Source organism: Chamaea fasciata, unplaced genomic scaffold (assembly GCF_029207755.1).
Source record: "Chamaea fasciata isolate MVZ Bird 193981 ecotype frontalis unplaced genomic scaffold, bChaFas1.0.hap1 SCAF_6, whole genome shotgun sequence".
NCBI classification, from domain to species: domain Eukaryota; kingdom Metazoa; phylum Chordata; class Aves; order Passeriformes; family Sylviidae; genus Chamaea; species Chamaea fasciata.
The window spans coordinates 23,155,022-23,176,253 of NW_027094091.1; the positions used below are offsets into that span (position 1 = coordinate 23,155,022).

Genomic DNA, 21,232 nt, shown 5'->3' on the forward strand with positions numbered 1-21,232 from the left:
TGAAATTGACTTTGGGCAGGAATTTCCAGTTGTGTCTTTTAAGAAGAGCTGCCATATCTATTTGGACAAGAAATGGAAAAACCAGCACAAAAAATTTCTTTCCACTATACTGTTGCCAGCATAGTGCCTTGTTGATCCACAGAACTTATTAAACACGTATTTTACCCCTTTATCAGGAAGGATTCAAGATCTGTTTGAACTGCTTTGTGCAAAGTTTACGCAGCCTATTTGGCTCGCTTTGTAACTAATTACTGCTGTCAAAGTTGCACCAGCCACGCTGGAGCACATTGTAGCAGATCCAGACCGGGGGGTGTCTTTGTACCAACAACAAATTAAGCACTGTTTTACACTCCCAAAATTTTCTACTCCTGATGCATGTGATTGCATAGAGTCACATCTTGGTTTGCTTAGATATCTGGTAAGATTGATACCAGAAAGGGATCTGGCCAACACCCAAGTTTTTGGCAGGAATAACAAGCACTGACTTGTGCGCTTCAATGCAGCTTGCTCCCAAAAACTCTGTAACCTCACAATTTGTAAAAACACGGCTATACTAAGGTTTGTACTGTGGTTTACTAAATGTGCAGCCAACCTATACCAAAGCCTTGGTTACCTAGCTTTCATGTAGCCCTGCTGCAGAAGAGTCTGTACTTCTATCTTCCCTGTGTAAGGGCACTCATACCTGTGACAGATGCTTCTGTGAGCTGCCAGGCAGGATCTTGTTGGAGAAATGACACTCCAGAAGTCATCACAGATTTTAACAGAACCACATGGGTTTTCCCCTTATTCAGGGGAATTAAAAGTTGTCCACAAATGCATTGATGTAACAGGAACACACTTTACAGGGAAAAAGCAGATTTCTGGGTTTTTTTTTCATAAAGGTTATGGCTGATTTATTGATTATTGGAATATTTTCAATAATCTTTCCCCTCCCTTTTTTTTTTAGAAAATAAAATATCTAGAAACTACTTTAAAGCATGTTCCAATCATGTTTTCAAACTCTGAATAAAAGCGGTGGCCGAGACAGCTAAAGCATTACAAGATCACGCTGCTAATTTCAAGTGCCAGTGAAAACCCAGCACCTTATCTGGATCTATTCCTGTACTTGGGGGATTTCCAGTTCTGTCACTGGTGGCGTTTCGATGCTGTCAGTGACACTTGGCTGTAAACTTGCTCATGGAGTTTACGACAATCAATGCTGTTTGGACTTTTTTCTTTTTTAAACAAAAGGGTTTAAAAAAACCCCCCCAACCAACCAACCAAAGAAACAAACCAAGAAAACCCAGCAAACCAAAGTTACAAAAGAAGCGTGGGAGCAGGTCTCGCTCCCGCGAAGGGATTTTCTTAGAGGTGGGTTTAGGGAAACCTCTGGAAGCACTTCTCTGCCACAGCCCCGGTGCGTGCCGCTGCCCGGGCGCTCTGTGCCTGCCGGTGGAAGCCGCGGGGCTCGGCCCGGCCGCTGGGGATGGGGCCCGACCGCCAGGCCCTGCTCGGCGGGGCCCGTGCGGGCGGAGCCCCCGCCCGAGCCCAGCGGCTGCGGCGCCCCGGCCCCCCGCAGCGGCGCCGCGGGTGCGTGTGGGCCGCGCCGGGGCCCCGCCGCCCTGCCCGGCACGGGGCGAGCCCTGCCCGGCACGGGCCCGGGGTGGTGGCCGCAGCCCCGCCCGGAGCGCCCCGAGGGAGCCGCGGGAGCCCGGCCAGGTACGAGCGGCGCGGCCCCTGCCCCCGCGAAGGGCCGTGAGTGGCGCCGCCCGCGACCGCGCGGCTATGGGGAGCTGGGTGTGTTTCCGGGCCTTTCAGGGCAGTGTTACAATGAACGAACGCTTTGCCTGTTTTTACAAAGAAGCAGCTGGGTTTTTTTTTTTTTTTCCTTCTTCTTTTTTTTTACCCTTTTTTTTTTCTTTCTTTTTTTGCCCCCCTCCTACATGCATGTCCTGTGAGTCGCGTACAGCCGTTTCTCGTAAATGAAGAGCAGTAGGGGAGCGGTCTCGTGGCTGACTTGTCCTGACTCTCACTAGTCTTCGCTGCCCTCCAGCTTGGCTGGACAGTAGAGGCTTTGAAGCTGAGTGTCAGTCGCAGTGATTTTAGGAAGTAGATGCCGTGTACCCACAGAGTTAGTGAGACGGAAACTACCGCGTATCTACGGCTGTCAAGGATTTACTGTTTGTTGGTGTGTGAGCAGCCACGTCTATGCTCACCCACTTCTCACGGAATCCCTCTTCAAATGTGAATCGGAACTGGGTGGTCAGGCTGCCTGCTGTACCTGATACAGCGCTAGTGCAGTGGGGCTGTTTCCTGTTCATCTTTTCCTTGCTTGCAGAGGCTACTGAAAAAGGTGGTAACTGAAGAAATGGGGAAAATACACTTACTGGTATTTAAGTAAAGGAATTAGTGATTTTTATGGGAGATGTGTAAGTGTGTGAACCACTTACTATGCTGTGCAGTGAATAAATGTCGTGATTTTGTCTACTTGAGTTTATTAAGTCAAAGCTGGAGATACCCTTCAAGCCGTTCTGTTTTAGGAGACCTTGGGACCTTGAGTGTTTTCTTTCCCTGTCAACTGAGTAATCTGTCTGAGATCCACAAGCAAAGGCAGGATCTTTTCTCTCTTGTCTGGGAAGATCCTCTTCCCAGTTGAGCTTTGTATTAATCCAGCTTGGTGTCCTCTGCTTGGCGTTCAGTAATTCAGACTGTGATTTACAGTGTTGCAAACATGCAGCATGTCTGCACAGGGCAGAACACTGGCATCTCATCTTTGTTAGGATGACTTTTGTCTTTTGGGAAAGTATGTTCTTTAAATCATCTTAATAGCAGTGTGTGTTGTGGCTCAGCAAAAATGGGGTTGGCAAAGAAGTCACAAAGAGTAATTGGGAACTCTACAAATCTTCGAAGTCCTTATACTACAGACCTAGTTCACTTGTTGCATATTATAAAGCAGAATATTTGCATGCACTTGGAGAAAACATTTGAATTTCAGGTTTCTGAGATGGTGCTCGTGTTTCTGTGAGATTTATGTTTGCTGGTGAAAATAGTGTGAAAGATCATTAGAGCATTTATGTTTTTTTTTTCCTTTTTAAGCACAAGTGTTTCAATTTGCTTTAGGTGATCTGGTGCTTTATTCTAGTGAAGAATAGGGCTTTCTTTTGATAGCACTGCTTCAAAACTTCAAAACTGTTCTGTTTCAATATGGCTTCATAAAATAAATTTATGTTTGCTCCGTGGATCCATCACTGCTCCATCTAACAGTGATGTTGGAGCAAAACTCCTTCTTGAAGAAACTGTTTGAGGCCTAAGGCCTCTATAAAGTAACAGTAAAAGTTGCTTCTACAGTTCTCAGTTTTGGAGAGCACATCCTGGGGAAGGAGAATGAGATGTGGCCTCCTCCAGATGAGTTGCCAGAATTCAGGAAGTTACGCTGGTCTATTGTGTGGAGCTTGCTGGGCTAGTCAGACACTGACTTGTGCTGGTCTTGGGTAGGGGAGAGATGGGCTGAGTGTCACCCATGTGAAGGGGAAAGGGAGTTGGAATGGGGGAATGCTGGCTTAGCATAGAGGATTTCATGGCTGCCTGCTGGAGAAGCAACAGTTTGTGTCCACCCCCTTGCCCCTCCAACTCAGTGTGCTGCCATCCTCCGTAGCCACTGTGGCTTTTTGTGATGGAGGGCAGGATAGGAGAGAGGAAGAAAGGATGCTGAGCAAGTATGTCTGAACTGGGAAGAAGAGGTATGTATTTTATTGTAATTAACTAAATTATGTAGCAAAAAAGAAGACCCCTTCCATTTGATTAGAATAGCACCTTCTTTTGTTGATTTTTAAGCTGGTACACCCCCCCTTCCCCAAAATTCTGCTATTTTGTGCAATTAATCCTAAAATGTCCAGAACTCTTTGGCAGCAGTGGATCCATGCCTAGCTTTTTGTGCTATAGCTGCTAAATTCCTCATAGTTCTGTTGCATTATTCTTCCCTAGGAAGGAAGACTAGTTTGATTTTTAAAAAAAATTTATTTTGTGTTTAAATTTGTTCTGGCTTAACCCACTTCTGAACATTTAATATGACTTCTGCATCTCCAGGCATTATCATAAATGCCTATTATCACAACCAGAGCAAGGAGGGCAAATCCAATACATTTTATGTGGAACTTTAGCATATTTTTGCATTCAACTATCTCTGTGAATTTTTCATTTTCTTGAAGCCTTATTCCACCTCTGGGGAAGGTAATTTTTATTTTACTGCAGATGTAAAATGTGTAGAAAATTTAAGAAATGCACATGCGCTTAAGCAGAGTTGGGTAATGCCTAGAGAGACTCTCAGGATATATTTCCTACATTTAAACTTGTGCTGTTCAGGTAATACATTAAATACATTAACATTTAGGTGATCTCTGTTTTCCACTTTTAAGGACAGATATGCAGTTTAGTGGACAAACATTTGGAATTAACTGCAGCTCTTTTCAAGATGTTTTTTCTTTGGAAACATGATGCCTGCTTTGAAATTTTGGTGTCTTTTTTATTAAAAGAGAATTCCTAGTAGGAGATACTATTCTACCTGCAGTAATAATGGTTATTAGACACTGAGAATCAGACCTGTGTGTACAGTCTGTAAAGGGCCAGTGATTGTAAAGCACTGGCCTTCTTGAAACAAGTAACCAATCTTTGCATGTGCATTGGTGAAAACAAATAATGTAAGAAAACTCTTATAAATATTTCTCTATGTTGGGTTAGATGATAGATGTATAGACTTATAAATGATACACACACATATATATGTATGTATTTGCAAGATTAGAGCCTGAAAAAGAAAATAAATTCTATTGAAAACCCTAAAATGAAGGGAAAAGTATTCTAGTGAGAGAAAATGTCATGATTCAGTACAAACTTTGTTTTTTGCAGAGGCAGCAGGATTGTGAACACTTACACAGTCAATAACTGGAAAAATGCCAGATTCTGAAAGTAATTTGGTGCCTTCACATGAGGATGTTATAAATGGTACTTCAGTTTTGAGTAAAACGAAAATTTCAGATGAAAAGGGATCTGCTGAAAAAAGAACAGTGACTTGGGTTGAGAAGAATGGCTATCCTGACTCCATATACATAAATGCAGCTAAGATTTTTCAAGGCATTCATACTGAGAAGAGTGAGGATAAAAGCCAGGTGCGGTATGGTGATAACTCAGAATCTCCCATGGTGGCTTTTAAAGATGAGCATTCCAAGCGAGCATCTTATGAACTGGCTTTCAATGCTCTAAAATGTAAGTACAAAACTTACCCAAGAATTGCCAACAGAAATGATGCAGCAGAGAAAACATGGAAAAACAAACGTTCAGTGTCTACCTGACAGCAGTCATCCAGGGAAATTTTTGTTAATCTTCAGGTTTTTACGGAGTCACAGATTCATAGAATATTCTGAATTGGAGGGCACCTACAAGGATCATCAAGAATGACCCATAAGGGGATTGAACCCTGTAACCCACCAGCCTTGGGGTAACTCGCACCCTGCTCTGACCAACTGAGTTCATCTCGGTGGTTCTTTTCAGATCCTAAATATGGATGAATATGTACATTTACTAGACTACTCATATCCCTCCTATTTAATATAGCTAAGTGTTATTAGCATTTGTGAAATCAAACATTTAAAGCCTATTCTTTTTCATGTAAATTAATTACATAGGGTTGCTATTGTTAGTGATTGAATTTGCCCTCAATTTTCATGATGTTTAAAATTACAGTTTAGTGACTTACAAAGTTTACTTCCATAGAATCTTGTAGAGAGTGGCATAACTTGTCAACATTTCCTTCTTTTTATAGATCAAGATCTTCCTGAAGAAATATTGTTAGATAGTAAGGTTTACCCATGCTACTCAATAGTAAGTGAACATTTTTGTGAGGCATTTTTATTTTCTGTGTTGATGTAATTAGTACCTTTTCTGAGGATTCTACAACATTCTTCAAAACAGCCTTTGTTGTTTTGAACTACGTGACAGCCTTAGACAGAAATATTGCTGACCTTTTCACATAGTTGTTTAAAGCACCCATCTTCAAGGTCTGTTGTGAGATTCTCTTGCAACTGATTGCTGGGAGTCAAAACCTTCAAAGAAAGTAGGTGGGAGAGCGAGCCATGAACTTGCCTGCAGCACAGTACATGCTCAGTGATATTGTGTATGTCCATGTGCTGTGTCCCCTTGTGAGGGGGAAACTCCTTGGGAGCTGGAAAACAGAGTGAATCCCATCAGACAAAAAAATGCATTGACCCCATGGTTAATTTCCTGGGCAAACGGTACTGTATACAAATATTGTACTGGCTAAAACTGGTCCAGTTTACTCGCTCAACATGCTTTCCTGCTTTGTTATGGAAAGAAATTCTAGAGTTGGCAGAATATTCTGCTGTTCCTTCCAGCTTTGTCTTTGGTGCCTTTGAAAATTGCAAGATAAACTTGAGCTGAGTTTATCAACAAAAAGCCCCTCTTTTGTCGAGGTTGATGTGAGCAGGCAAATGATCTAACACATTTATCTTTGCCTTGTTTTCTTAAGAAAGTAAGACTTTCATGCTAACATTTTGTGTTTGGTGGTATTTCCATAATAATTTGAGTTTTCTAACTAATTTTGGTCATATTTGTGAGAAGGTGAGAATTTAAAAAAGCATAATAACTGTTAGAATTTTATATAAAGAGGCAGACAATAGTAACTGAAATGCAGTAATTATTGTTCTTAAGTAGGAGATGCTCCCTGGTTTAAATATTTAGACAGAGCAAGGAGGTTTTATATATATCCCAAAAGCAGAAGGGTTGTTATAACTGAGTGTATCGGATCCTACGTATGGAAGAATCCTACAAGAGAGGAATTGATAGACAAGAAGTTTTTGCTGGCTTAGCTATTTAACAAACTACCTTATGAAGATAAAATAATTTCGAAATTTCAATTCTGATAACATTAGGAGTTAAGATACAGTATTTTATCTGTGTGCATGGAGAATGTTTTTAATTTTGATAATTTAAATAACTTGTAAGTTATGTATTTGAGTTTTAAAAAATCTTTTTTTTAAAAAAAAGTATTTTATTAACTTTCAACAAGTAATTACTTTCATATTCTTGCAAATAAGCATTTAAGGGTTTTTAATATCTTTTACATGGGAGACTGCTGTTTGAGATGGATCTTTTTGCAGAAATAAGGCATGCTTTGGGTCACTTTCTCTATCCAGCTTCTTTTCTCTTGCAGCCAGATGAGTTAACCAGCTTGCTTGTTGTGATGCTTTATGACCTACAAGACTGAAAGTTTCAAAAACGAAAGATTTTTGCTGAAGAGGAAGTTGTAGCAGAAGTTCAGGAAATAGGGCAGTATTTATACAGGTATATCTGCAAAGAGCTATTTTTTGTTAGCAAAAATGAAGATTTATATAATCAGTGCCTTTTAAAGATAATTATTAAACATGTCTTTCACCTTAAAATTTTGTGGGTTTTTTTTTTTTTTTTTAATGAGAGCCTAGTTTGGAGGCATATTGATACACTTATGAAAAATACAGTTATGAAAAATACAGATAAGAAACCATCCTTACATTGTGGATTGTTTTGCAGGCATCTTATCTTATTTTGGCATTGTTGAAACTTTCATAGGATTCTGGGAAGGAAATTAAATATTCATTAAATATTAATAATTGCAAGTGTAATAGAGTCAAGAAGTCATGGAATGGAATAACATTTGTCTATTTAGCAGTACTTCTACTATGAAACTTTGTTAAATATCTATTATTTTAAATAATTAGAACAGAAACCAGAATACATAACCATTTTAATATTTATTATACCTTCCATCAGTCAGTTGACTAACTCAAGAAGCATTTATTAGACAAAATTTTGTCGCTGCTGGATTTAGAATGGCCCAAAAAGTTCATTAATCTCTTATGGGCAAGGCATTTCTGGAGGGCAGTAAGTAAGATACCTGAAGTAGTTCACCTGAAGTAGTTCAGCAATTTTTATTTATTTTGAATTATCATATATCAGGAATATGCATGAAACTTGTGGGAAGAAAAAACTGGAAATATTTTCTTGGAGATTTTCATGTAATAATAACTAAAGTGACTCCTGATTGCCATCATACTTGTATTGTTTCTCTACATGTTTAGGGGCCAACTTTCATCAAATGCTCATTCTGTACATATATGTATTTACGTCTTCAAACATGCAAATGAATCTGATGGTTGTATTCCACACATTGCAGTTCCAAAACCATACTGAGATTCTTTTTGAGCTGTCTGAGAAAATGGATGTATTTGAGAGCCACCTGTTAAAACTCCAGTCCTGCACTGTTGTCTGGGGTAGAAAATGTTCTGCAACTGTATTTTCTGTTGCAGCTTGCAGAAGAAGGTGTCCCTTTTGGATTTGGTTTCTGAGCAAGATGGTATTCTAACAGAGACATTCCATGCTAATAGATGATAAGAACATTTATAAAACTTATTAAACTTGTGACTGTTTTTACAGTTACAGGACCAAACTGGCAGCTGCACTAGCACAATGTCGCATCAAATACGACGCTCTTTCAATTGAATACTTTTTACCAGAAACCATATGGAAACAGGAACAAAGGGCTTCTGCTTTACCTGTCTGTTTTTGGATAAACACACTTAAAATCAGGTAAGGTCTTTAAAGTATCATCTCATATTGATGTTTTTGCATATGAAGTGATGTAGTTTGCTACATGCTTGTTTTAGAATTTCCAGGTTATATTTTTACCAGTAATTAAAAATTTTTACAGGAAACTCCACTTAGTCCAGTGCCATTGTGTCATATTTTTTTAAAGTTTTTATATATTGCAGTAGTGGTATTTACACACTGTTTTGAAACAGTTCTTCTTGCTATTCTGTTGCTTGTGTGGGTCTTTCACCAAATAAATGAGGAAATAAAGTTAGGAAAAAAACAAAGGGTGAATTAACTTGGTGACAAAAAAGTAAGAGAAAATGTCTTTAAAAGCAGGTGCAATAGTGTAAACCATAATCTTGGCAAAGGGTGTTAAGACATAACACTTAAATCTGATGTTTATTCTGTAAGGATAGTGTAAACTTGAAATTAAAATACACTTTTAAAATTCCTTATATTCTGTAGGCTACTATATATGTAACACTGATCTTCCCAGTTCTGTACTAACTGATACATGAACCATACCAGATTATCCTGTTACCTCTTTTGTTAGACAGGTAATCCATTTTATAAAGTTTTCAAGAATTTTGTTTTACTACTCCTGACTTGGACCAATGTTCAGTGCTTAGGTTATAGGCTCTTCAAGATAATGTTACCTTACTTCAGGTGTGACTTTAGAACCCTTAAATAGGAAATAAATAAAAGCTGCTCCATTCATGCCATGTTTAATGTACTGTGTAAACTTATGGCACTTTCTGAAATAGCATTTCAACAAACACCTCTTCCTCTATATACCTTTAAGTCTTTATGATATTTGAATTGCTAACCTCAGCAGTTATGCTTTCATTTCATTTACACAAGGATTCTTTCAGTATCAGCCATTAAAATTATTGGTGAGTTGGGTTAGATTGAAAGCAATTGAAAAAACAAAAGCATTCCAGCAGTAAATTTGCTACAGTGTCTCCTGAGCACATGGACAGCTCTATTTTGATGCTTTGAATCATCCTCTGGAGACACATACCTCTTTTTAAATTAATTGTATCAGACTTACTAACTTGATTGTTTCAAACCAGAACTCACATGCCTAAAGTAGAGTAAGTTTCCATCCTGCATTAGACAGTATTCATTTTATACCTATATATGTATGCATATGTATACACACACAATAACAGAAGTAAAAAATTCTTTTAATCAATACAAACTATGTTGCTTAAGTAACTCTTGTATATTTAATTGTCAGAGTTGTATGTTAACAGCCTTGAAGATGTTATCAGAGATTTGGAGATGAAGGGATTCACAAAGGTTGAATCTGTGTCAGACTTTGACCATTATACATATGCTGTGGACCAACATTGCCAAGATGTATTGGTTTTTCCTTCCTCTCTCAGAGAAGAACTGCTTAATTTAGATCTTTTTGCAGATTGCAAACTCTTACTGCAGGTGAGTTGATGTTCAGCCTTGAGTCAGATGATCTGCAAATTTAAATAATTGTTTTGCATTAGAAAGAGGTTATGTATTGTGTGACTAGAATATTAAATCTGTTAGGCAGCAACAAACTCTCATAAGGTTTTGAACATTTGTAATAATTAGGTTACAAACTGATCCACTTACTAAATTTAGCATAAAAATGTCGATGCTTATAATGGATAGCTATAATTAAGTTAGTAGAATGTTTAAAATTTAATCTTAGAGCTGTTGAACTAAATATAAAAAGTGGTCAAAAGAGACAGTCTCACTTCTGAAAATGTGAGGAAAGCTTCAATATAACTCCATAAGCTTTCCCCCAGTTAGTAGATAGTGGTATGCTGTTGTAATATTTCTTCCTCTTTAAATGCATGGTTGTGATGGAATGATCACACTTCTTTGTATTTTGTGCAAAATACAAAGTTCCTTGATCTCCATAACCCTCACTGGTCTTTTTCCTGAGTTGCCATCATTAGACTCCCCAGTGAAGTTTGGTGGGAGGTTTCTGTTCTAGAGTCCATCCATAACTATCCAACAACACAACCATGAATCATCTGAACTGTCTGATGATTCTTGAGTGCCTAGCAGAAACACTTCAACCAACATTTTCACTAGATGTCTGAAAATTTTGGTGTCAAAACTTATTGCTCAATTTAAAAAGTGACTCAGTATTCAATATTCCATTTCAGTTTGTAGATTTAAAATAGAATATTTACAGAAAAGAACTATAGATGACAGCTCTATAGGTAATGGGAACAAGTTCTGAGTGTTATTACTTAAAAGTATTCAAAATGAGTAAATAAAACCATCAAAACCTCCATCTCTGTGGTGGTGTGGGATGGTGCTTGAATGCTGTGTGTACATAGACAGTGATGTGAACTTAAATGCTTAGTACTTTCTTTTCCCCTTTCCATTTATCATCAGTTTGTCAAATTTGGTGCAAGACCTGGTATCTGTGGTCAGTATCTTCACTCCTTGCCTTTTTAAGTAATTTGATAAAGTTTTCTCTTAATCACCAGTGGTATGAGAGCATTTGTACCACTTTTGGAGCTGTCCCTGTGTTTTCTGCATTCCAGTCTGCCTCCCCGTTCTTTGAATTTCAGCAAAATCTTGATCTTCGATATACACGGGCACCATTTCTCCTGTAATCATCATCAAGAGCTATGTAAATAGTTTTGCATTTCTCTGTTAAGCTGTCTCAGAGGATGAATTCTGCCTGAATTGTGGCCTGTGTTTGTCTTTTATGGAACAAGCTGTTGCTAGGAGTTCCTCCTTACAGGGATGATACGTACTTTATTTTCACCTATAGATATTATGCTTTTTTATGTATTATTTGGAATTAGGTTAATTAAATTTATTGAGTGACTGCTTGGTTTTGTAATTTATTTAATTCTGTATTTGCAGATATCCCTGATTAGTTTTTTTCCTCCCTTCTCTCCTATTTGCTATGAAAACAATGAAATACTTCCCTAATTCGGAAAAGAAGGTTGGCATTCATAGAAACCAAAACAGTTGATCTTCATTAATTTTTGTGTCATTGTTTTGTAGGATAAGTCTCGCAGCCTTGCTGTACACTCTGCACAGGCACTGCTGAGTGAAAGTGGTGACATTATAGTGGCTCACATAGGTTCCCATCTGACCATTGCCCATATGTCAGTGCTGACAGATCCCAGCATGTCCACAATTTTTGTTTGTGGTGTGAAATCTTCGGCAAAAGAAGAAGAACTGAGGAACAGTTTCAGTCATATGGGATGTGAAAGTAGGTGATAAAACAATTGGTATTCAAAAAGTATTGTAATAGAGATGTTTATGATATCTGTAAATATGGACTAATTCTATCAGTACTCAGAGATCCCTCTTTAGAGGCTTGGGGGTGGCAGTAACAATTTTTTTGTCACAAAGTGACCTGATAGCTCTTCAGCTACAGTCAAGTTAATTGCAGTCTAACCATATTATAGATGCAAGCTCCTGAAATATTGGTGATTTTTTTCTATGGAAGTAGCTACTACATAGCAGTTGGTGTAGCTGGTAACTTTTGGTGTTTTGGCTGTTGCTTTCAGTCTGATTTCCAGCTGTTTGAGAGTGTTAATCCAAAACAAAAGCACTTGTTCAGTTTACCTGGAGGACACAATCAGGACAGAATGCAGCAATACTGCAACCCCATTAACTGTCTTTTCAGTGGAAGATGCAGCCCTTCGATCTGTTTGAAATCCATAGGCCATATTTTGGAGGATCTGAATCTAGCAGGCTCTAGCTCTGTCGAATTCTGTGTAATACCACAGTCTCTGCACTTGTATCACCCTGTAGGCAAACTTGCTTGCAGTCTGTAAGTGTTGAGTTTTTCCTGTTTTTCAGATATTCAGTTGTTACATGAAGACTTGACTGAGCTTGGAACAACAGACCCAAGACTTGAAAAGGCAAAAGTTGTTTTGCTGCTACCACAATCCTCTGGACTGGGTGCTGGCAATCCACTGGAGCTTATTTTAAGTGAAGACGGAGGTAACTTTTGATGCAATATCTAGCTCATGCTTTCTGGTAGAAATAGATCCAAGTATTGTGGTCTAGACAGTGTAGGTGCTTCAGTAAATTGTATAATTTTATTAAAGAAACCTTCCTGATTTTAACTACTATAAAACATATAAATTAAATTGCATTATTCTGCTTCAGGCTGATAGTATGAAAGTTTGGGGGTGATTCTGGGGAGCAAAGTGTGTATAGCTTTTTCTAAGTAAAATGACTGTAGGCAGAAAATTTATTTCAAGATACTAACATGTATATAATTTTCTATTTGATTACATTCCTTTATTGACTGTTTGTATAAGTCCTTTCACTGTACAATTTTCATTAACTAGAAGCACGTAAGAGGCACCAGTAATGACATGTAAAGAAGTAAGGCAAATAAATCAGGCACTCCTTGGTGTTCTAATTAGTAAAACCTATCTTCCCACTGCACCAGTAACAACCAGATCTGCTTCTACAAACAACTGAATTTTCAGACACTAATACAAATTCTAAGACTAAATTTACTACTCTCTGCTTTTAGATGCAGAATTGCTACAAGACCTTTTCCAGGGATTTGTGTCTGAGGATAAACTCAGTATTCTTGCTGAGAGGCAGCTTAATGAATTGCTTCATGCACTGAAATGTAAGTGTGCTACTTTCCCAATTTCTGGGAAGACTTTGCACTATCAATTCCATTGTATTATCACCAGTTTCAATATAGTTAAAAATACACCAATTACTCTATTAATTAACAATAAGCATGTAACCAAACTCCCTGAATAATGATTTCCTCCAGTCTGATGGTGTTTCTGTGTCCACCACACATTAATACAATACTCTTCAGTATTATGTAGAGAACTGGCTTATGGCTTATGACTCTTTGGAAAGTCTGCAAATGTAGTCTCCCTCCATCTGCATGCTGCCACTTTCTTCCTCTCTCCTTTGGTAACTATGTGAAAAGACTGGAGACAGCTTTGACTCTGTGCTGAAATCTGCAAATATTTGAAAATATTTTAATTATTTGAAAACACTAGAAATCAGGAGGTAAAAGTCACATAATTTTTATGATGCTTTTAATTTTAACCAAACCAAGGTCTGTATGAAGAATCTGAAGAGTAAAAAGGTTGTGTTTTGTTTTGTAGTTAAGAAAGTACAAGCTATTGTTTACTGCACTTGTTCAATTTACCCAGAAGAAAATGAACTTGTAGTGAATAAAGCACTGGAATCTGGAGTGGAGGGAGAAAAAGTACGACCATATAGGTACATATTGAGTAGTTGTATCTGTGGAAAGATTAAAGTATGACTTTAAATTGTAGCATAATTCTTATCCTAGACTGCTATGTATTTTGCATGAAATTAAAATTTTGCTGCCTGTCATGCCATTTTTTCTGTTTATGAGAGTACTTAGCAGTATTCTATTGACTTTTTCATCTAATATTTTTGTTCATCTGAAATTAAGATGGGAAAAGGAAAGCATCACTGTTTGGAAATAACATTCTACAGATAGAGCTATTGCTACTATTGTATTAATATTCAGAGAATGAAACTAACTTGCTAGCATGCTCTCCGCTTCTGATGTAGAATGATCAATTTCAAAGGAAAAAGAAATTAAATCTTGACATAAAAATAAGAACCCTTTGCTGTAGGATTGCTCATTGCTGTATTCAGGTGAACGACTTTTGGGAGGGAGAGGTTACAGTAAGAGATCATCCTGTGCAATGATGGCAAACACAAATATATATGAAAGAAGTATGTATGCTGTGTACTTCATATGTAGTTATAACCTGTTACCTGTCACCTCTGTCAGCCAGAGGAATTGCTAAAACACTGATAGGTGTTTTCTGGATTTTCCTTTCAGTCATATAAATGCAAATGGTTGGCACTCGCACATAAATACAATAGTGGATTACAGGATGCAGGTTTAAAAGATTTTATGTTATAAAAAGCACGGAAGAGCAATACTATATTTTTAGATTTTATATTACCTTAGATGATGTTAATAGTCTGGCTATCAAAGGGAAAGGTACTGTGGCTCAAGATATTCAGTGTAACTAAATTTTGCATGATTAAAATGGTAGATATTTACTGTGGCCAGTCCCAAAGAAGGTTTAAAAGTTGTATGTTATTCATAAGACAGCCTGCAACAAAGTGCATCTTTCTTGAAATTCACTGTTAGAAAATAGCTGCCTGCCTGATTTATTTTTTACAGTAAGTGGGATGAAATCAGGGTATGTCTTGCCAATGATGGTGTGTTAGACCAAAAGCATTTATGGCCTCTTGCTTGTGTTTTCCTTTGGAACTTGAAATTTTCTGGAGTTTGTCTTGATCTCTGTGCAGCTCTATGGGGAGAACTTGGGGGACCTTGGAATGTAATGGTCTCTAAATTATTGAACATAAATAATATGTAAATTTATCGCATATAAAAGAATTTTCATTTTAAAAAAGGTTCCTGGAGTTTTAATTATTTTTTAAAAAAATCCCCCTTATGTAAAACACCTCCCCTCCCTACAAAGCCAACCAAAAATCTGTTCACTGTTTTGCAGAAGCATCATGAATGTTGTCAAAGCACCAAATCATACTTAAACTTTTTAAAAGGCAATCTTGGATGGTAAGAAAAGGGCAATAAAATTGCACTAGGATTTTTTCAGACCCGAGCAAATTTCTGACTGAAGATTGATTGAGCTTCATAAATGACAATTTCAGATTTAGTTCCTCCTTCCCTGTCATGGAGTATCTTGGATGTTTCATTGTAGTCCTGGCTACAATAAAACTTCTGGTAACCAGCATGAACAGAGCAGTAATAGAATACCATAAATAAAATAGACAGAGTGATTATGCTTAAGATGAAATCACGAGCCATTTAAGATGCATGTACTATATAGAAAAAATCCTTTTAGACTTTCTTTAGAATTAATTAGAGAACTTATTTGACTAAAACAGTGCAGTATAGAATGAAAGGCTGTTGCAGGGTTACTAGCCCCCATGTTTACAGTAGTATCTTTGAGAGACAAGTCATAATAAAAAATCTTGTATGATCATCAAAGATCTACTGAATATTAATTCCCTTTTCCAAGAAAATTGAGGGCTTTCTGGAAGCTCTTACAACAATTTTGCTTATGTGCATTTAATCTTTGGGAATTACTCTGCAGTAGTGAAGTGGTGCCAAACAAAATGAGGCTCTGTTGGAGTTCGGGGTCCCTGCTGGCTGTGCAGTTTTAAGGGTGATTTCAAGCATGTTTACACTGGTTAAGCTGAATTTACCTTTAGGATATGAGAGTTTACAGCAACAACTTTACCTAAAGTATGGGTCACATGGCAAACAGGTATGCATAGAGAGGAGTCTAAACCACTTGTGCATTTTCCTTTGGCCTATCAAATTAGAATTGATTTCTGCATCATTTTTCAGGGTCGTTGAAGGAATTCCTGGTGAACAGTAACTTGTATACATCAATAAAAGATTACCGGTGGGCTTTTTTTTCTGTTGAATAAGCTGATCTAAAATCAAAAATCTGTGTCACAAGACATAAGAGTTTTATTTAGTAATGCGAGGAGGATGTGAGCCTTGTAGCCTGTTTTATCAAGTTCCAAGGAACACGGAAAAAAATCCAGATCATGGTGAGAACTTGGAAACAAAGAGTTTTGCACAGACTTCCCATTAAAAGTGAACTAGCCAGCCAAATCAGGATATTGCTTTCAAACATTGAACACATTTCTCTGTAACCATCTTTGAATAAAGCTCTGTCACAAGAGTGTTAGTGGAGCATTAAGGAGTAGGACTCTATCTTACAGTCCTCAGTAAGGAGGAGGGGGTTATAATTGCAAAAGGATATTTTGATTGTGTTTTTCTGTACTGAGACAGCTTAGTACTGGTTTGCCAGCCTTACGAGCCAAGTCCTTGAGACTGCTTTATAACAACCAGGCATTTCTGGAATACAAGGAGAATACGAGATGAGGCTAGTTCTTCCTTACCCACTGATGCACTGCAAAACTGTAAAACTGGAGAAGAAGTACTCAATTAGAACAAATAGCAGATTTTCCTAACCTAAGATTTTTAGCTTAGATAGATATTTACTATGAGCATATATAACTCATGTCAACATCTTTAAAATTTCTGCAAGCTGCTTAGTGTTTTCAGACCATTCTGCAACTTCAGGGACAACTCGATAAATCAATAATTGCACACCTGAGAAAGAACATAATTTTTCATTGTCTGATTATATATTTATTATCTGGTGATTAATATACTTATTAATTGGTAAAAGAAAAAATTATTTGGACTTTTACATTTTTTCAGTAATTTCTAAAAAGATGAATTCTCATGCCTTTCTTGAATTGCAGTTTTTAAAAATTACAATAAAGCTATTAGTGAAAGACATAATTTGAAGATTCCTCTTAATGTATCCTTGTTTATTTCCTTTTATATTCTTAAATATTATTTTCTGGTCTTCCATTTCTTTTTTACAGGCTTATTCCTTCTGTTTTTTCTCCTTGCTCCAATTCAGAGTCTTCCACTGAAATATTTTTCAAAATGGAGCCATCAGAAACTTCCAGTGCTTGTTTCCTAGCTGTTCTAGAGAGAGAGGTAAGCTACAAAAATAACCATTTAAAATCACTTCACAGAAAATGAGCACTGCAATTTTCCATAGAAGAACAAACAAAATGGAACATTTGAAATAAAATTTTGGCTGCTCTTTAGTTGTCTTAAGACCAAAAGATGAGTTGAAATGTGCCACTTCTGGAGTTTTATGCCAAGCACAGCTTTAAAAGGTGTGCCTGTTCTTCTGGAGCTGTTCATGATCAGAGCAGGCCCTTGATCCAAGTTAGTGCCAGCAATATCTGGAGGAAATATATTGCTGTTATCACACTTTGGAATGAAATACACAGCTTGATCATGATAAATGGTGTCTAGTAAATGTATTTGTTATGTGTGTCATCAAGATTTTCCAGTATCCAAGCAGCCGGTATCTTAATCCCTATGGGTGACATTACTATAATTTGAATAAAATAGGTATGAATACATTACCTTCCCAAACTAAGGCATATGCAAATGTGGCTTGAAAGGCTGGGGGCTTTTGCTGAGTAAATGGAAAAGTCTTGGCATGATTCCTGAGGACAGGCCTTAAAGGGCTAGTTTGCATCTCTGAGCATCAACATTTTCCTCGTCTCTTAGAAAAATACACATTTTTTCCACCAAAAGTGGAAGGGCTGTGGGGAAAAACTAATTAGAAATTCATTGCCAATTAAAGATAGGAGATCTTACTTGGTTATTTGTATCATTTTCTGTCAAACTGCAATTACAGTGCTTGAAAGAAGCTTGCCTTGGGGGAAGTTAGATTTTATTACGAGTAAGAAAATTACATATGAAAAGCCTTTCAAGTTACCTATTGTTGACCTCTTTCTTTACAATATTAAATATTTTTAACTTGGTCTGAGTTTTAGTTAATCGTGCTATGTGCATCTCTCTACCATATTGTCTCTCTCCAGAGAAACAAACACTTTTGTTGCAGGTAGTTAATTCAAGTAATTTTTTTGGGTTAGATTTTACTACAAAGAAGTAATTGCTCCAATGGCCAATTTTTAGGTAATTCAGGAAATGAACATTTTGCACAAAGTAGAAAACACGTACTTACAATTTAATCCGAAATTTCTTCTTTACAGAAACCATCTTCTTAGCCAGTTGTAAATAATTTCTCCTCCATCATTTCTCTTTATATACTTGGATGTTGACCTGGTGACATTATGCTCACTGTATAAAGTGAGGGAAAGGAGGAGGATGGGAGGACATTTGCAGTTATGGCACTTGTCTTCCCAGGGAACCACAGTCTTTATTTTAACCCAGGAGCTCCCTAGCTTTACTCTTCCAGTTCCTTCCCTGATCCTGCTGGTGGGGGAGTGAGCGAGTGGCTGCATGGGGCTTGGCAACCAGCTGGGTTTAAACACAAGTCAGACACACATTACAGAGCCCAGAATTGAGTTTCCCCTCATTGGGTCAGTAGAGAAGAACGCCTCTGAAGAGTCTATCCAGTACCTCTTCACACACGTCAAGTTCTTAATTTTGTGACTAAATAGTTTGGTTAGCATTTATCACATGAGACTTAAGTCCTTCTGCTAGATTCTGCTGTCTTTTTCTCATGGAGTAAGTTCTGAGAAGCTCTGTATTGTGGCTTAGATTGTTTCCTGTGAAATTTTCAGAAAGATACTTCTAAAAAGCTAAAGACATTTTGGCTTCTGCTGCAGCAAAAAGACTACTAGAAGGCATTGTTGAAGAAAAACCAAAAGAAGAGGTGAAAAAGCAGAAAGTAAAACAACGTAAACGTAAGGTTACTGCTAGTGATAGTAAGCCAAAAGCTGCAAAGCTCCCTCACGGCCAAACTGGAGCTAATGTTAAGGCTGAAATTCCTGTGTATAAAGCAGCCTGTAGGATACATGAAGAGCATGAGCACCAAGAAAAAGCAGCCAGCAACACACCAAAAAGAATGTGCACCAATAAAAAGGCAGCCAATAACACACCACAAAAGAATGTGCACCAAAAAAAAAAGCAGCCAGTAACACACAACAGAAGAATGTGCCCTGGAAAAAGTAGTCAGTAACATACAACAAAGAATGTGTGCCAAACAAAAGGAGCCACTAACATATCCATGTCTAAAGGAGTCAGCAGATAGTAACACACAGCAAAAGAATGTGCCCTGAACAGACAGCGTGTTGAGCTGAAGAAATCTGTGAACCCTGATTCACACACAGCCCCACTGAAAGTGCTGAAGCCCACATCTCATCTATCACCTCTGGGCAAGGTGGATGAGAGACAGACACCTGCTGAAAAGGCACATGCAGAACAGAACAGGGTTGTACTGAAGCCTCTGACAATCACTTTGCCTCCATCGATAACACCATTTGAAATGTTGTAATGAAACAAACCCAGGGTATCAACTTAACATTACCTTCATGGCCAGACTGGAGCACAAGGTCCAAGTGGCTGGATATTTCCATCCACCTGGTCAAAAATGGTCAAGCCAACTTGGCTGTATGAACCTTCAGACTCTGTGCTCCCTTTGTAAAGAAGGTAAAGATTCCTGTATATTAATCAGTACTCTTACATTACAGTGTATCTTTATGCAAGGATAATCTGACCCTGGGAAAGATACATTATGGGCTATTTATGCAGAAATATCCATGTTAGATAGTAACTTTTAGTCCAGTAATCACACTTTAAAGTGAACTGAGCTTAGCTGCCTAAGGCTGACAGACTGTTGGGGGAAGTGAGGTCAAAAAACTATTGTGTCTTGGTATACACTTTAAAGTGTCAAGTTTAATCATACACCCAGCTGTCCACTGTGACCTAAACCTGTACAAGTAATCAATTTTCAAATTGATGTTTTTAAAGTGAGAATGAATTTTTTAAAGTGGCTTTTCTTTACAAGAGCTAGATACCATTTTTGTGAGTTTCTGCTTAAGACCGGTGCATGGAAAATAAGCCTTTGCACAGTAAGCCTGTTAGCTCACTTTTTATTTCTAAAACTAGATGTGAACTTTTGTACAGGAAACTGGCCAAGTACTTTAAAGCCCATGCATAGGCTTTCTAGTGTGTGCTCTATTGGTTTCTATTTAAGTGAGCAGTGAAAAATAGATCAAATACTCTCATGCTAAAACCACAGAATTTTCATCATTATGTCACATCAAACTAAAGCATGGTTCATAATTGCTTTTTATCAATTTCTTAACATCAACAGTTCTTAGTTGAAAAGAGCTCCTACTGTCAAAGTATTACCGCTAGTCAGCTGAATAATGACTGGACAAAGAGTAGCTGCCTGTCTTTGTAAACAGCCATGGGCTTCTAAGCTGCTCCCTTTTGCTGGCAAAGATAAAATAACTGTAAAATATACACAATTGTCTTGTAATCTGAGCAGAGGATAGAGGGGAGGCACAGAGATAATTTTAACAATAAATCTGATTTGTATTTAGAACTTGTAAAAATGAAATAGAGACAGCACAGCAATACAGAAAGGCAAAGGTAGCTGTGGCCCAGAAATTTTCCTCTAGGCAACCATTTCAGATACTTGGCAAGAGTGTTGGCAGGAGCATCACCAATATAGTGTGGAGCTTAACTGATTTGATATATGGGTCTGGATTTAGACCCATCCAGAGAAAATGTTATAACATGTCTCTTTTCACCCACAGCAGTCAGTGTCACTGGATCAGCAGTACCTTTTTAAGAAAGGATGTGAATGATATTACACTAGCAGTGTAGGCAGCTGGTTCTTGTTCATCTGCTTCACTCAATCAGTAAAAATTTCTTCTAACATTTTAATGTGAGCCAGCTGTCCTACACAGACATCCCTCACCTTCTTCATATCCCTGTGAGCAATCCATGCTCCTTACCTGTTCCAGTAACATGGTGAACTCTACTCTTATTTGTGAACAAACTCCTAAGGATAGATTTAGACCCATACACATGCCATGTGTAAAACTGGAAAAAAAGAAATTCTTGTTTTATTTCAGAGCCATCTAGTAGGAGGAGAGATTCTACATGTTGGATAGGAAGGAATGAACATTATGGAGATTTTTTTTTCTTTTCTCAATATGGCTGTTAAGTGCTTAAAATAAAGAGATTCTGCAGTTAAAGAATGTTTTTTTTAAATCAAGATCTGTA

General features: G+C 37.7%; 1 protein-coding gene across 1 annotated transcript; it reads left to right on the forward strand.

The window, feature by feature from the left end:
- The first annotated feature begins 1,647 nt into the window (after positions 1 to 1,647).
- NSUN7 (NOP2/Sun RNA methyltransferase family member 7) lies at positions 1,648 to 21,117 on the forward strand. The gene is given in 13 exon segments (XM_066185665.1): positions 1,648 to 1,698; positions 4,885 to 5,241; positions 5,798 to 5,856; positions 7,205 to 7,335; positions 8,464 to 8,616; positions 9,876 to 10,059; positions 11,632 to 11,842; positions 12,439 to 12,582; positions 13,127 to 13,228; positions 13,728 to 13,845; positions 17,050 to 17,167; positions 18,584 to 18,600; positions 18,782 to 21,117. Coding segments are annotated over 12 exon segments (1,944 nt in total). The 5' UTR covers positions 1,648 to 1,698; positions 4,885 to 4,928; the 3' UTR covers positions 19,176 to 21,117.
- Positions 21,118 to 21,232: the final 115 nt, after the last annotated feature.